This window comes from Rattus rattus, chromosome 3 (genome assembly GCF_011064425.1).
Source record: "Rattus rattus isolate New Zealand chromosome 3, Rrattus_CSIRO_v1, whole genome shotgun sequence".
NCBI lineage: Eukaryota > Metazoa > Chordata > Mammalia > Rodentia > Muridae > Rattus > Rattus rattus.
Window position 1 is genome coordinate 38118367 of NC_046156.1, and position 15264 is coordinate 38133630.

Sequence of the window (15264 nt, forward strand, 5' to 3'; positions counted from 1 at the left end):
TCTGTTTAGTAATGAACAGTGAAGTTTGCTAAGGCCCAGCACAGGTAAGGAGACGTTCAGTTTGGCCCACTAGAGGGCAGCAGTTCGGCTGCGGAACCCATGGTGGAGTTGATTTAGGAGCAGCTGTTTAATGTCAACAATGAGGAGAGAGGGGGCCGTGTGCAGTGGCTAAGGTTTGGAGTGGAACCTCCTGACCCTCGCATCACTGCCACACCGAGTCTGTAATGACTTCCTCCCGCTGTTCACAGCCCGGTACCTTATTATATCCAGACCTGCTTTCAGTCTGCAGATAATTCGAATTCCTTAGATTATGAAGCGAGGGAATTACATAATGCTATAATTATTCCTGGCAGAGAAACGCAAGGTCAAGCATGAGCTCCTGCAGCCCGCTTTGCCCTTCGTGTGGTACACGGAGCTCTTTGTCCTGGGTGAGACGTGTGAGTAGGGACTCAAGATAAGGGCTAAGGCCCCTTCTCCGAGGACAAGACCGCCTGCCTGGCTTTTCTCTTTCTGGACTCCCGCACGCACTTGTTGCTGTGGCAGCAAAAGCTGCACTGGTGCAAGCAGGGTCAGCCCCCCTCAGTGAGGCCGACGAGCACGCTTTGTTACTGAGTGAGCAAAACCTACCAGTTAAGAGGGCCACTGGCAACTCCCCAGCCTTCTGCTGAGGGAAGCCAGAGCAGGTTTACCCGGCAGCCAGCTCAGAACATCCTGTTCAGATTTTCTTTCTGTACAGATAAGACTTTTGCTGCATCTGAAGGACTCCCTCAGAGTCTCCATTTTAAAACTCACTGAGTCAACTCAGCGTGACCAAGTCCTTGTGCTTAGTTTCCCCACGTGAGGTCTGACTTGGCCCTTCTAATTTTTATCAACAATAACAACGAAAAATCAAAGGCAGGTCTCTTTTTCTTTGAGCCTCCTCCACAATGCAAGTGAGTGACTGGGGAGAAAGCTGTCTAAGTCTGTACTAAATGACAGCATTTTCTTCCTCCTCTGTAAGATTACATCCCTGCCCTGAGGCTTCTGGTCTCTCAGTAGGCTAGTTGTGTCAGGCTTGGTCACGTGACTTGTTTGGCCATGTGAACCAGAGTACGGAGCAGAAGTGTTAAGACTGTGAATTTGAATGACCCCCAGGGTCAAGGGGTAGGGATTACATGGGAGGGAAGGGAAGGGGAGAAGTGATGTAATTATAACCAAAACGTCATTTTTAAAAAGTGACTTAAACATTGAAGGTGCAACAGCCTGGGTTTCTTTTGGGTTTTGTTGGTGGTGGTGGTGGTATTTTGTTTTTTTTGTTTTGTTTTGTTTTGTTTGTTTTTGCTTTGGTTTCGAGGTGTGCGCATGCACACATGTGCGTGTGCATGTGCACACGCGTGTTTACCTTTGCTCTGATCTAATAGAGACTCCTGCTTTATTTTGGGTCTTGCGATGAGAAGACACTGTTAGGAGTTACCACCCACCACCACTCCCGAACGTGTGGTCTAAGTGAAAAGTATATGTTGTTGTAAGCCACTAAGATTGATAGGGTCAACTGTTACTGTAACAGAGTCACCTAGTGCGAAAACCAAGGAGTAAATAATAAACGGAAGATACAAACATGATCGCCTCGATTCCCAATCACCTTTATTTATATAAAAGTATATTAAATAAATTATCTCAATATATACAAATAGGAGATATATAAATAGAAAATCCCATATACAAAACCTTTTAAACTCATATAAATATACACAATGTTAACCACAAACACTTTAAGTACCTTAGATCATAAAACTATATGTAGTTCCTCTGTATGGTAGTCTTATAAAAATAGAGTTGGTTGTCAAATGTTCAATCCCTGTCATTGTCAGTTAAAGTGCTAAGTTGTAATAAAGTACAAATCACAAGGATGTCCCAAGCAGAAATATCCTGCATTTAACACATGACAGTTTGCCAGTTACTTTGAACTTCCAAAAGTACCTAGTAGAAGGAAAAACAAAACCCAAATACCGATTTACGAAAGTACAACTGTTGGAAAAGTCCACCCAAATCCCACTTTCCTGTTCTACAGCCTATGGCATCAACTCCTCAAAGGTTCTCCAAAAGCCCACCCAGGTTATAGGAAAGGCATCTGACCACTGGCTTTGCCTGGGCAACCTAGTGTCTTCCCGCGTGTAGAATACACAATCTTAAGCTTTGTGCAAAAGGTGCTGTAGTGTTGATCAATTTGTACCGTTCAGTATGTCCTAAAGTGACAGATGCTAGTGTTGGAATCAAAGCGTTAGCTGGAATGACAGGCCATGAAGGGAGTCTTTCTGAGCTAGGAGCAAACTCCACATCCTCAGTTCCCATCGGAGGTCTCGGTAACAGTGCCGTGCGGGCAGTGTGAGAGTCAGCAGCGTCAGCCTCCTCGTCTATGCCAAGCGCGACGGGGTGTTCTTCCTTTTCTGTCCTGCTCTGTTCTTTCTGCGCTTGCACAGAGATATGGTCAGCAGGATGATAAAGACGGTGACCAGGAACACCACTGCTCCCACAATGATGAGTGTTTCTGAAAAGCAAACACAAACAAACAAACAAAAAATAAATATAAAAACGTAAACTCGGAGGCCCCAAACTCACTTCCCAGTGGGCATGACCCCAAGTATACCGCCCTGCTTTTTTGAAACTTGACACTTATTTCTTCTACCCTTTTGTCGTTCTTAGATTAAGAATTTACCTGACCTCGTATGCTTGAGAGAAACCGACAGTGACTATAGCATTAAAGGAGCTACTTAGGTTCCTAGACTAGAGAAGCCACGGGGATTGGATGTGAGAACACGTGTAGTCCACAAACGACCCTGAGTTTGGTGGCAGAGAGTATAGCAGAAGATAAATGGGAAGGGAACCACAGGGATGATGGCGGAGATGAAGAGACAGCAGTTGGCTGGGGTAGTAAGCACCCCCAGAGGATCTGTTTTAATGGAGCTGAGGAAGGGAAACAAGAGGCAGAGCCTGAGGCATCAGAGTTAGAGTAGGGCTTAGGAAAGGGAATCTTGAGGCTTGTGGCTCAGGAGCTGCCCCAGAGGGGTATGAGCGCCAATGGAAGGAGAAGTTCCTGTTAATGGCCACAAGAGGGCAGAATATGTAAGCGTATTGTTGCACTGTTAAGATTGTTTTTAGGGCAGCATACAAAGTCATGGGTTTAATTATGGCGTTTTCAGCAGTAACGTGTAATTATACTTTCTCATTTATCTCGTGCGCCTTTGTCTCCTTCCAGTTTTTTTCCCTAGATGGCCCCTCCCCCACTCAGCACACCTATTTTATTAACTCCCCTCCCCCTTTATATTTCTACCTTTTCTCTCATGGTCTCCTCTCTAGTTTCATGACCCCACCACATACACATAAAAATACATACATGAATATAAATTTAAATCTAGCCCTCCACATATAAGAGAAAGATGTGGTTTTTGTCTTCCTGAGTCTGGCCTACTTGGCATAATGACTTGAAACTTAAACAGAGCCAGGGCACAGCTACTGTCCTCTGACTCGTCTCCTCTGACAGCACTTAGAGCCCCTCTCTGTGGGGACCGGAGGGATCTTTACAGGCTTTTAGTCACAACGCTGAATACCCAGAGAGTGCGTTCATGTGTACACACACAGCCCCTGTAGCCACAGTCCAGAGTAGGTGCACTTAAATATCTATCATGTCCAGAAACGAGGTGGTCCAAAAACAACTATTCCCCTGCAACCTGCACCCCTCAGATCAGAATGCCAGTAGGAAAAATGGGCAGAGAAGGCTGTGACTTGATCCTTAGGTACTCAAGTCCTAGTGCAATCTGCAAGCCCAGTACCCCATGAACTCTGGCCCATAGCGAGTGCCCAGGGAAGTGCTTGCTGACCAAGGGAACCATGTGGAATCATTCCTAAATGTCCCCCGAAGAGAACGCAGAACCCCCAAAAGAAACCCTAAGACACCCTAAGCTCATTTCTGAATGTTTGGACCAAAGAGGTACATGTTGGCTCCGATGTGGGGGCAGCCGAGCCTCCCAGTTCACTGACGGCCATGGCCACTCACCTCCCAGGACACTCTTCCATTGCTCAGTGCACTTGGTGATGCTTTCTGGGCTCTTGTGGTTAGTTTTCCTGGAGAAAATCACGGCTTGTACGAAGAAGCAGTAGCTTACCCCCTTTTCCACATCAATCAAGAATTCATTGGTATGTGTAGTGTTTGTTTTCTGTGAAAAGAGAGAGTTCTTAAATCACCGAGGAAGGCAAAAACAGGGCTCTAAGTCTATGCAGATATCAATCAATGACACAAGAAGGATTCGAAGTCCCTTGGCTAATCAGTAACCCCTGGTGACTGCTAAGGAGGCCTTTGCCAAGGCTGAAAGACAGGCACACCCAGCCCAGGTCAGCCCCCTTTTTTGCTGTAGGAAGAGAGAAATGGAATCACCAAAAAGGGCACATTTAGGGACTGCGGATGTAACTCAGTGGTAGAGAACTTGTCTAGTGTAAAAAGCCCTGGGTAACAGTCCCCAGCATCTCAAAGCAGCACGCACTCATGTGCACACGCACGTGCTCACTCGCACACACTCACACACACAAACATACACACGCATGCATACATGCATATGCACACATACCCACAAACTCATGCGCACATGCATGAGCTCTTGCGCACAGGACTGCACACGTATTCACGAGTACATGCACACCCATGCAAATTAGTTAATAAGTCATTTCCCTGATCCCCTGGGATCCCCAATATGAAGATGAGGGAGAGGACAGTCTGGTCTAGCTCCTTGATTGTGTGACTGGAACCTCTGAAAGGACCCTGCCCAAGGACACGAGGTAACTAGCTTGTGTAACGAGCAGAAGGAGGATGTGTTATGCACACCCCATGTCAACCCCTATTCCTCAATATTTGAACTGGGAAGGAAGCATGCTGTGGAGAACCAAGGATCTATTTTTTAAAATGGCATAAAAAGAAATGAAAAAAATTTCTTACCCTTCCTGTGCTTGAGTCTTTTCGATATGTAAGAATATAACCCAAGTCATTGCCAAAAACTTGCCGCAGAGTGAGGAATGTACCATTCTTCCTGACTAATGTAAATGAGTCTTTTACAGTCACCTTCAGTTTTGTACCGTCTTGTTCATACTTCTGAATTACTGGCTGTCCGATTTTTGCTGCAATGGAAAAATAAAATTACCTTGCTTAGGAACTAAAATCAGTGCAAAGGAAAGATCACTTAGTTCTCGTAATTGATAGGTCCTATCCCGCGTATAGGACGTCTGCACAGAGTCAGCTCCGGTAGCAGGAGTGGTGGCGGCCCTATAGCTGAGCTTCAGGACATCACAGCAATGCCATCCTCTGGAAGCACAAGGCAACCCTTCCTTACAGACATCAGAAAATGTGGAGAGGAGCTGGCGGAATTAATTTTAATAATATGCTTTAATAGGCCCATTCCTAGATTGGCGTTTGAACATGCATTCAATATAATGAATATTATGGATATTTTACATTTTTGAAAAAATCGCATATATTTTACCTTGGCAGCATTAGCCATATTTCAAAAGTGTGGTGGTCATGCGTGGATGATGGCTGCCGGGCTACACTTCCAGATTTCAGCTACAATGAATTAGGGGGTTGGGAAGCCCAGCAAGGGTTTCTGGTTGGTCAAAGAACCTATTTTAAGCTCTTGGCTCCTGATTCACCTCGTGTGCTCTGGTCATGTGATGGTCCGAGAAAACCTGACTGTATGCAAGTCCCAGAGCAGAGTGTGGGTGTGTGTGAGCATGCGTGCTCTGCCGTGCACCACAAAGGATGTGCTCCGGACTGCTGAAAGCTCAGCACTGTGAAGGGCTTGGGGAGAAGATGTCAGTGAGCCTGCACGACCTGGACGTGACGTGCAGAAGCACAATGGTAAAAGTACAAAGGAGTCCGAGGAGAGAGGCTGGTCAGTGGGGACCCTAGGGAGGCCGTTACATTCATCTGGGTAATCAGACGATGAGAACAAGCATCAGAGGTAAAATCTCAACTGTCCTTCACCCTTCTCACCACCCGTGCCACTGAGCCGTCAGAAGGGTACAGACAGGGAGTGCCAAAACCACGACACTTCTGCTTTAACCAGCAGACCTTGCGAAAGAAGCTGAGTTTAGTCTTCCTAATGGACTGCATGAGCTTGTGAAATGTCTGCTTCTGAACCATGAAAAGAAAGAGAGGAAGGAAGGAAGGAAGGAAGGAAGGAAGAAAGAGAGAGAAGGAAGGAAGGAAGGAAGGAAGGAAGAAAGAAATAAAGAAAGAAAGAAAGAAAGAAAGAGAAGGAAGGGAAGGAAGGAAGGAAGGAAGGAAGGAAAGAAAGAAAGAAAGAAAGAAAGAAAGAAAGAAAGAAAGAAAGAAAGAAAGAAAGAAAGAAAGAAAGGAAGGAAGGAAGAAAGAGAGAGACTGACTGACTCTCTTACTCGGGATTAATTCTCTGCACTTCCTCATTAGGTGTCAGGCTTGCACACTTGGACATAGGTGGGAAAGCAAGCTACACATTCAAACCCAGCATGAGGGAGACTGGAGGGGAGCGGCTCGCGCTGGCTCATCTCCGGATCAAATGGAGCTCAGCGGGTTGAAGAACCAGCAAGCCTTATTTCCGGCACAAGCGGCTTCCCTGCGGATCTGGGCTTGGTGGGGAAAAGCCTAGATTAGGATCCCTGGTCTGGTGAAGGGACATAAAATTCAGCATATGACATAGTATCCTGAGGAAAAGCCACAAGCCCAGCCTTAGTGCATCCTCCAGCTGGTTACTGGTAGGAACTGGCGGCAGATTGGAGGAGAAAGTCAGTAGATGACACAGTGATGAAGAGTTCACAGTCTGTGAGCCTGCTGCCCATCTGCAGGGAGCGAGACACTTACTTAAAGATGCCTCTCGCCGCCGTGAGTGTGTGTGAGTGTGTGTGTGTGTGTGTGTGTGTGTGTGTGTGTGTGTGTGTGTGTGGAGAGAGAGAGAGAGGGAGAGAGAGAGAGAGAGGGGGGGAGGGAGGGAGGGGGGGGAGAATGGCGGGGAGGGGGTCACAAAGCACAATGTATGCAGAAGCCTAGAAGCCTAGAGCAGGTGTGAAGTCACCACAAACCAAGCTACTCACTGTCTCTGTAAGGTAAAAACTTCTGGGCATTTGTAAATGGCGGTTCCTCCCCATGAGTTCCAAAGAGTGTTTCCTTTCCATGAGTTGAGTTCCTCCATGGGACAGATAGGACCCTTGCTTCATAGGTCCAGTTCACATCCTTCACAATCTCGTCTGTGAGGTCACACTCAGTGTCTGTGGTTCCGGTGCATTTGTATTTCCAGTTTCTAGATCTATCGCTGAAGGAAGGAGAAATGGGAGGTTAGGGTCTGTGTCCCACAGGATGGACGGCCTTCTACCCAGTACTCTGTGCTACCAACGGGGAAACCTGAGGAGGCATTTCCCATCCTGAGCATTTGAAGTACGAATGCAAGTTCGCCCAGCGACTAGGTCGGCTCTGTTGGGCTCCTTTTACTTTTTAATGTATGTGAGCATGGAAGGCCAGAGGCACTAAGCTACTTTCAAGGTCACAGACTAGTGAGGGGTAGAGCTGGGTTTGTTTGCCTCCTTACCACATGCTAGCCTTAGCTACAAGAATGAGAACACATCTCACCAAAGATCAGAGAAATACAAAACAGCTAGTGCCTGTTTAACAAAGTCTGAGCCTCCGAGGGCAAAGGTCAGGTGCTTTTGTAAGGTGCCATCGGAGAGAAAGTAACTTGAAAGACTTCTGCTGAAAATAAAATTCTTCTCAAGGTCAGAAATGACCACATGTTGCCCGATGCACCCCTATCAAGTGCTTAAACACCAGGAGGGTTCCGAGGTCCGTATCATCCTGCTAGACAGATCTCAGCATTCAAGCCAAGTTCCAGATCTCGTTATTGCCCTGCTTAGAGCTCGTCTCTCCCTTGCTGGTCCCCACCCCCACCCCCACTACCACGAAAGCTCTGCACATGCGGGCTCTCCCTGGGCCAAGAGTTCTGGTTCTCATCTCTCTGCCAAGCAGCAGGGCTTTTGTGTTGGCTGAGTATGAGACTGTCACCCCTTCAGGGTGACACCTCCTTAGATAATAGCAAGTGAGTTAACACGTACAAAGGGCCTGGCACAATCCGTGGCATACAGGAGAGTCGGTGGTTGACTAACCATATATGACGATCGTGATGGAGTATAATTATGTAGGGAATCTGTTATTGATAGACTTTATTATTCAATGTAGGTACAGATTATGATGAAACATCCAGCAGGGGAGACATATAGAGACAATTATCTAAATCCACACGGAAGAGGCACAAATGTGGCTTCTCCAAAGCCCCTTAAATAGCCATACAAGAGAACCTTGGGTCATCAATACAGCGTTTACTGGGAATAACGATAGACATACATGTTTTTTCCAATTTTAAAGCTAATGGTGCTATTCTTTTATCCTTTCATATGGTGTTTGTAGGTCACTCATAGTTATCATTTAGCCGGTTAAAAGGTCCATTTTATTCCTCATATTCAAGGAACTTTTGTTTTGAAATCATGCTGGGCTTTAACTGAATCCATTGTAGTAATGCTATGTTTCCTCCCCTCTCTAAGTGTGTTAATGCAGTGAAAAACATAAATAGATTTTGCAAAGTAGAACCTGAGGCCATCCTTTATTCTCAAATTTGCAAGCTAACATTAAAATTGCAATATTCTAGCTTCTCTTGTTTTTTAACTTTCTTCTATGATAAGTTATAGAGAGGCTGTTTGGATCCAGAACGACCAAAATGCACTTTGATTACATCCTTTCAAAAGCCAATGGCACCTTAATGGTTTCTTTCCATCAATAAGCTGTGGGTGCAGTCATACACCTGATGCACTGTTTTGTTCCACCCAGCTTACAAGTAGGACCATGTGCTCTCTGAAAAAAACTTAGGACCAGGGCCTACATCACCCTGTAACAAGAGGTGAATGAGGAAGATGGTTCTCCAGTGATGTCCTCTTGGTGTTGCTAAGAGCACAAAGCACTTTAAAAGTCTCCAAGGTCCCTCTAGGCTAGTGAAAAACTCCCCAAATTTGGATGTAAAAGTTCCCCCCAATTTACTGAGGAGTTCCAACAGAAAACAAACATTCACTAATTGAGTTAGAGACTGTGTCTGGAAGCTTCTAAGTTCAGCTTTGGAATTCAACACACATTACGGACTGAGCGGCAACAAGTCAAGGCATGGCGCTAGGGCTGGGCCTCTGATGCTTCGCCACGGCCACTGAGCCTACTTTCAGAGAAGACACTGTCGGCACTCAGCCAAGGGGCTTGGGTCTCACAGAGCTGCCCTTTGTGTGTGCCCAGCACCACACAGCCAAGCTCCAGCAGCACGGGTGGGCGCGGAGGACAAGGTCCCCTGGATAAGGTGCTGCCTTCTTGGGAGGAGAATAAAGGAGAAATAATGAGCAAGGTTTTCCCCTTCCTCCCGGAAAAGGGCCTTGCAGCAGACTGTCGGAGCCTCCTGCACACGTCGGTTCCAGGTAGCCTGGGCGTGCGTTACCAGCAGTCAGTGTGAGCACCTGGCTTCCAGAGTAACAGTTTCATCTAGAAAAATGACGACTATGATTCTCTTAGGCCTGGAATCCCCCTTTCCCTGGGAAGGGTGAGGGTCACTCGGGTCTCAGGCACTGACTAGTGGAAATGTTTCCAGGTTCACCCAGCTCAGGAGCAAGGGCCTGAGCAAGGTGACCTGACCAGGAAGACACCGAAGTCTGCGGGTGTCCCCAAGCAGTGGCCTGAGCGCTGATGTTTGCAATCATGAGCCACACCCATCTCAGTGATCAGCACCTTAAAAACTCCAACACTTAGAGCCCATAAAGGCCTCCATTTTAAGACTCATGACAGCCCAAGATATATTCCCAAAGTTGTTCCAATTAATGATCAAGATATTAGAAAGTAACCGTTTCTCTGAAAATCTAATCTTCACAACTGGAAGGAAAGGGTCTCCCAAGGTAAATGTCAGGTCTGTATAAGAGAAGTTAATCACTTTAATAACGCTCCCCTGTTAGAATATGAAGTGCTGAGGTTTGGACCTGTTTTAAGTCAGGGTCTCACTCTATAGCCTTGAACAAACATGCAGCCTTGAGCGCCTAATCCTCCTGCATCACATAAGCAAGCTGTGCCGGGATTACAGGTATCATCTAAAACTGGGAGGAGAGGGGATATGGATTATGGATGGGACCCAAGGCTTTGTCCATGACAGACAAGAACTCTGTCACTGAACTGCATCACCAGCCTTTGAACTGGTAAGTTTGACTGTGATGGTAATTACAGATTATGAAATTCATCTCCATATAGCTATGCATAGTTATACATGAATGTGTGTGTGTGTGTGTGTGCGAGTGCGTTCTCTCTCTCTCTCTCTCTCTCTCTCTCTCTCTCTCTCTCTCTCTCTCTCTCTCTCTCTCTCTCTCTCCCCTCCTTTGGTTTGGCAATAGTTATGATGGAGTTCATTTTGAAAAGCAAGAAAGTCATTTAAAAGACCCACGCCTGAGAGTTGCATCCTAGTACTTAATAAGATTCAACCCAAGCTAAAACGGAAAAACAAAGGGTTAAACCATGCTTGCCTTTTGCCAACAATACTCTCCTGTCCTTTACAGCTTCACTACTAAAATAATTTACACACCAGGCAGCCTTCTCACATTCCTCATCCATCTCCTAGAATCTATCAGAAACCAAAAGCTTGCCAATCACTTGTGAAAATCATCAAGGAAGACATCTGGGCACACCCTGGCCACTTAGATTAAAAGAGTTGAATTACTTGTTCCCGAGAGCTGTCAATCAGTGAACATGTCTGAAGGAGTCAAACTGCCCCAGACAGCTAAGGATGCAGACAAATCCTTCAGTGTTTTCTAAGCAGCTCAGTGACTCAGGAATTTGGCTTCCACCGAGATCGTGTGCACAACTAAATTTTAATTCACAGAGGCCATAGATTAACGAATCAGGCACTGCTTCAGGGCAGTGTAGACACTGGAATTCCTCCTACCTCCCTCTGACGTGCCAGCAGCTGCTCAGTCTAGACAGCTAGTAACCAGAAAAGGGCATCGGTGCTTGGAAGAGACAGGCTGCTGTTGATCCCAAAGCACGCAATACACTTACTTATATGTAATTATTAACTTTCCTATAATTACCCTCAAGTAAATAGACATTACCTTTTGTATGTATGTATGTATGTATGTATGTATGTATGTATGTATGTATGTATGTAGATGCAGGGTCCTCTGTATTGCAGGATGGCCTGGAACTCCCTATCTACAGCTAAGAGTGACTGAATTTCAAATTCTACTTCCTCCGGAGAGACACAGTGACCACTGAGACAATTCTTTGCTAGGTTGAGGACCAGGGATTTGGGTGTGCTTGGTAAGCACTCAAGGGACAGAGGGCACTTCACAACCCCACACACCCGTTCCTGTCGAATCAGTTTAAAGTATGGAAATGTACTTTCATCCGATGGAACATGGCAGTAGCCAGCAAATTACCACGAACACCCATTTGGTAAACAGCCTCATCCAACCATCTGTATTGGTGCACAAGACCTGGCTTACCTTATCTGAACAGTGTAGGTATAGTTGGTGGGTTTCGGTTGCCACTCCAAGATTGTCTTGAAATCAGTTGATATCCAAGTTAAATTAAATGCTTTCCCTGGAGGAGTGCCTGCAAATAAACACAAAAGATCTCTAACTGCATGCACTTCAGTGTTCTCCACCTCGGGCTAAGTCTAAAACACTTTCCCAGCCTCCGCCATCAAAGGGCACACATTTTTTTTTTCTTTCGCTTTGTTTTCAGTCACAAAAGCTTTGCTCACTTGTAAAGAACAGAGGGTGACCCATATAGCCCTCCAGGCAACATCCACACGGCAATCCGTGGAAACAGCTGAAGATCCAGAGGTCCTTCTTTAAATGCTCAAGGGAAAGCCCACTTTAAAACCGCACGGAAGGAGGATCCAAGGTGCCAGAGAGTCCCAGACTCTCCTGAAGCAGTCCGGCAGGAAGGGTTTGAGTAAGTTCGTTTGAAACAGGGCTCATCCGCCACACATGCACACGCACATGCACACGCACACGTGCACACAAACGCACAGTCAGGAATGTGCATAAACGAAAAAGTCTAACCTGACCTTTCCCATCGTAATCTAAAATATCTTTACACCGAAATTCTCAGGGAGAGCAAGGCAGATAGATGTGCGGCCCACGTGGCACCTGTCGCATGGTGGGATGCTATGCCATTAAAATACTGTCCAACGTCTCTTTTTGCAAGTCCCTGGGTTTCAGCCTCTGCCTCACCCAACACTGGGTAGATGAGGGTATGCACTCTGTCTTGCCTGAGTTTACAACAGCTTTGCTTCTTAAACCAAAGGCCACAAGAGCGCACAACTTAACATCAAACCACGCAATGCACGCCGACTTTGGCAAAGGCGGGCCCAGGAGCCCGCCACCTTCAAGGGCCCAATTTCCTAGGAAGCTCTTCCTTCAGAGTTAAAGCTGGAACCCCAGTTTAGCCTATGTAACCACGGTGGATGCACAAAGCAGGCATCTTCAGCGGCGACAACAGCCGGGAGTCCGGGTACCAACTACCTTTCTTCCCTGCGTTCATTGAAACGCTCAAGGCTAGCGCAGCCGAATCCACAGGTACGGCGGGACTCCTTGGCGTCCTCAAGGAACCAGAGCAGCCTCCCAGCCAGCCAGACCTATTCTTTGTCTCCCGCGGGCGGTGCACCCCGGGCTTCTCAGGATCAATGCCACTCACCTGCACCAGCGGCCACCTGGAGGAGAAGGAAGCCGAGAAAGGTGGGCGCGAGGGCCGCTAGGAGGCGCGGGCGCACGGGGATAGCCATGTCCAAGGGCTGCTGGCGAGGTCGCGGGGCTTCAGCAGCGGCGCGGAGGCTACGCTACACGAGCGATCAGACGGAGCGAGTGATGGGTACCGGTTGTACCCAGGCTGCCGGGGTCCGCGCGGGGCGCGTTATAAAGGGCCGCGCGGACACCGGCTCCTCTCCACCCCCCGGCCGCCTCCGCCGAGGCTCCCGACTCCCCGCCCCCCGGGGCCCCGGTCACTCGCTTTCGCGGTGGGCGGCTCCCAGTCAGTCCACACCCCTGCCCCGCCCACTCCCCTCCCGTAGGAAACTCCGAGACCCCGAAAGGGGTGACTCAACCGTGATTCAACACCACCGCCGAGCACCCCTTCGGCGCAGGCGGATCCAGGTACTGCGGAGACCCAGGCTCCCGGGCTGTTTCCTGGGTGACCAGCCTAGGTGGTTTGCTGGGGAGAAAGGAGTTGCGCGGTTGGAGGGACCTAAGTTGAAAGTCAAAGGAGCCTTACTTTCCCTCTGCTTTCGATATACGCTGAGCCCTCAGCAGAGGATGTATCAAAACTCCTGGGCTATTCCTGGTAGCCAAGGGCAGTTCCAAAGCCCAGCCTGAGCACCCGGTGGTTAGCAGAACATTCAGTCCCTTGGTACACTGTACAGGGCGGTGCAATAAATGCACGTGTCTGCCATGGACAAGGCCCCTGGATTAGGTCTAAAGGCCACTGGGCTCCCCGACTCCCGTTCCTGAAGTGATTGAGGAACTGCAGCTTGAAGCTTGGGAGAATTTGACCATGACTTCTGTAGTCACGGGGTTCCAGGAAGGCTGGTTCTCACGTTGAGGAGGACAGCAGTGGGTTGTAATGAATTCCTCCAAAGCACAGAGAAAGAAAAAATGAAACTGAAAAAAAAAATAAACACTCGGACTTCCCAATTTGTTTATTTTTTTTCCTTCCTAGACCCTGGGAATGAAACCCACCCATTTCAAGGACACCTCTGTCACTGAGCCTAGTGGCGGCCAGGTGTCACCTGCAAGCTTTGGATTTTCTTCATCTATTTCCTGGCTTCCCCTTCTAGGCTTTGCTGGGAAGTTGGACCTTAGAATATCACTTATCCTACCGCTAGCACTTACTCAACATGGCGTCAGAAGGTTTCTTACCATTCCTGGTTGACTGTCCTGCTTATTCCTGCCTTTATGCCCGTGGTCCTCAACCCCGCTAATACTGCGACCCGCATACAGTGCCTCATGCATTATTTCCATTGCTACTTCCTAATTGTAATTTTGCTACTGTTACGAATTGTAATGTAAATATCTGTGTCTTCCGATGCTTTATATACTTTCTTTCGTTCTTTCTTTTTTACTTTCCCTGAGTAAAGTCGAACTTAGGTCCACTTTGTAGGCTCTGAGAAGTGTAAAAAGTTACTAAGCTGTTGTCACACTCACAATGGCTTTTGGTTAGGCTTCCTGATGATGCCTGAGAATGGACAGGGCAGAACCTCTTAGCCTTTGACAATACCAATCTTGAGGTCAGCTGGTCCCTGTGCTCACTGGCCTAATTATACAATGTAGCTCTATCTGGTCCTCTACTCCAGGGATTTTTCCCTCCTGACCTCACCTTCTCCTCCTCCCAATCGAGCAAAGGAAGATGGCATCAAGAAAACTGTTCAAGGAATGAGTTTTCCATCCACAGACAGAGGACACTGCAGCAGGTGTGGGAAACACGTGCAGTTTGGGGAAATTACTGATCATAGGCAACAGTGTCCTGTCGGCTATTCCTTAAAGCAGACATGCACAAGGACACGTAAAGGGCTCGATTTTCCTTTTGCATAACCGGTGGTGTCATGTAGCTGATGAAGAGTCTGTAAATGACCAGGATGTGATTTCGAGCCTTTCCTGTTCATGTTTATAGAGCATGCTAACAGCATTACCAATTCGATTTCATCAAGTAATTTACATAATTTCAATTGTGCCCTCACTCTTCAACTTCTCCATTCGAGCTTTTTGGGGGAGAGGGAGGATCCCGTCCCCCACACCCCTTTAGCTCTTAGCACAGTTACCAGCCCCCCCGGGGGGGGGTACTTGACATTTGAGTCACTGAAGATCACCATGCAGCCTTGCTTGGTGCTGAAAGTTTTCGTTACCATTCAAGAGACGAACTCTGTCACTGGAGTTTCTCTGTCTGGGGGTCAGGCAGTGAGGGAATCTGATTGGTGAGAAAAATGCAAATCTATGGACTCCAAGGGCCTTGCTCCCCAGCCATCCCCAGCCAGCCCCAGCCAGCCCCAGCCAGCCCCAGCCAGCCAGCCCCAGCCAGCCCCAGCCAGCCCCAGCCAGCCCCAGCCAGCCCCAGCCAGCTCAAGGTGGCTGAGGGTCTTTCCAGTTTCTAGGACTTCTAACTGGAGAAGAGGTCGTTTCAGAGCGGAATGAAGAAGTTTGGGGGCTGCT

At 47.7% G+C, this 15264-nt stretch overlaps 1 protein-coding gene across 1 annotated transcript; it reads right to left on the reverse strand.

Moving 5' to 3' along the window:
• Positions 1-1615: 1615 nt before the first annotated feature.
• F3 (coagulation factor III, tissue factor) lies at positions 1616-13057 on the reverse strand. The gene is made up of 6 exons (XM_032897394.1): positions 12761-13057; positions 11563-11671; positions 7093-7310; positions 4967-5145; positions 4034-4193; positions 1616-2527 (listed from the first exon to the last, which is right to left on the reverse strand). Exons 1-6 carry the CDS (start codon positions 12846-12848, stop codon positions 2394-2396), a joined length of 888 nt encoding a protein of 295 aa, XP_032753285.1. The 5' UTR covers positions 12849-13057; the 3' UTR covers positions 1616-2393.
• Between the last annotated feature and the right edge of the window lie 2207 nt (positions 13058-15264).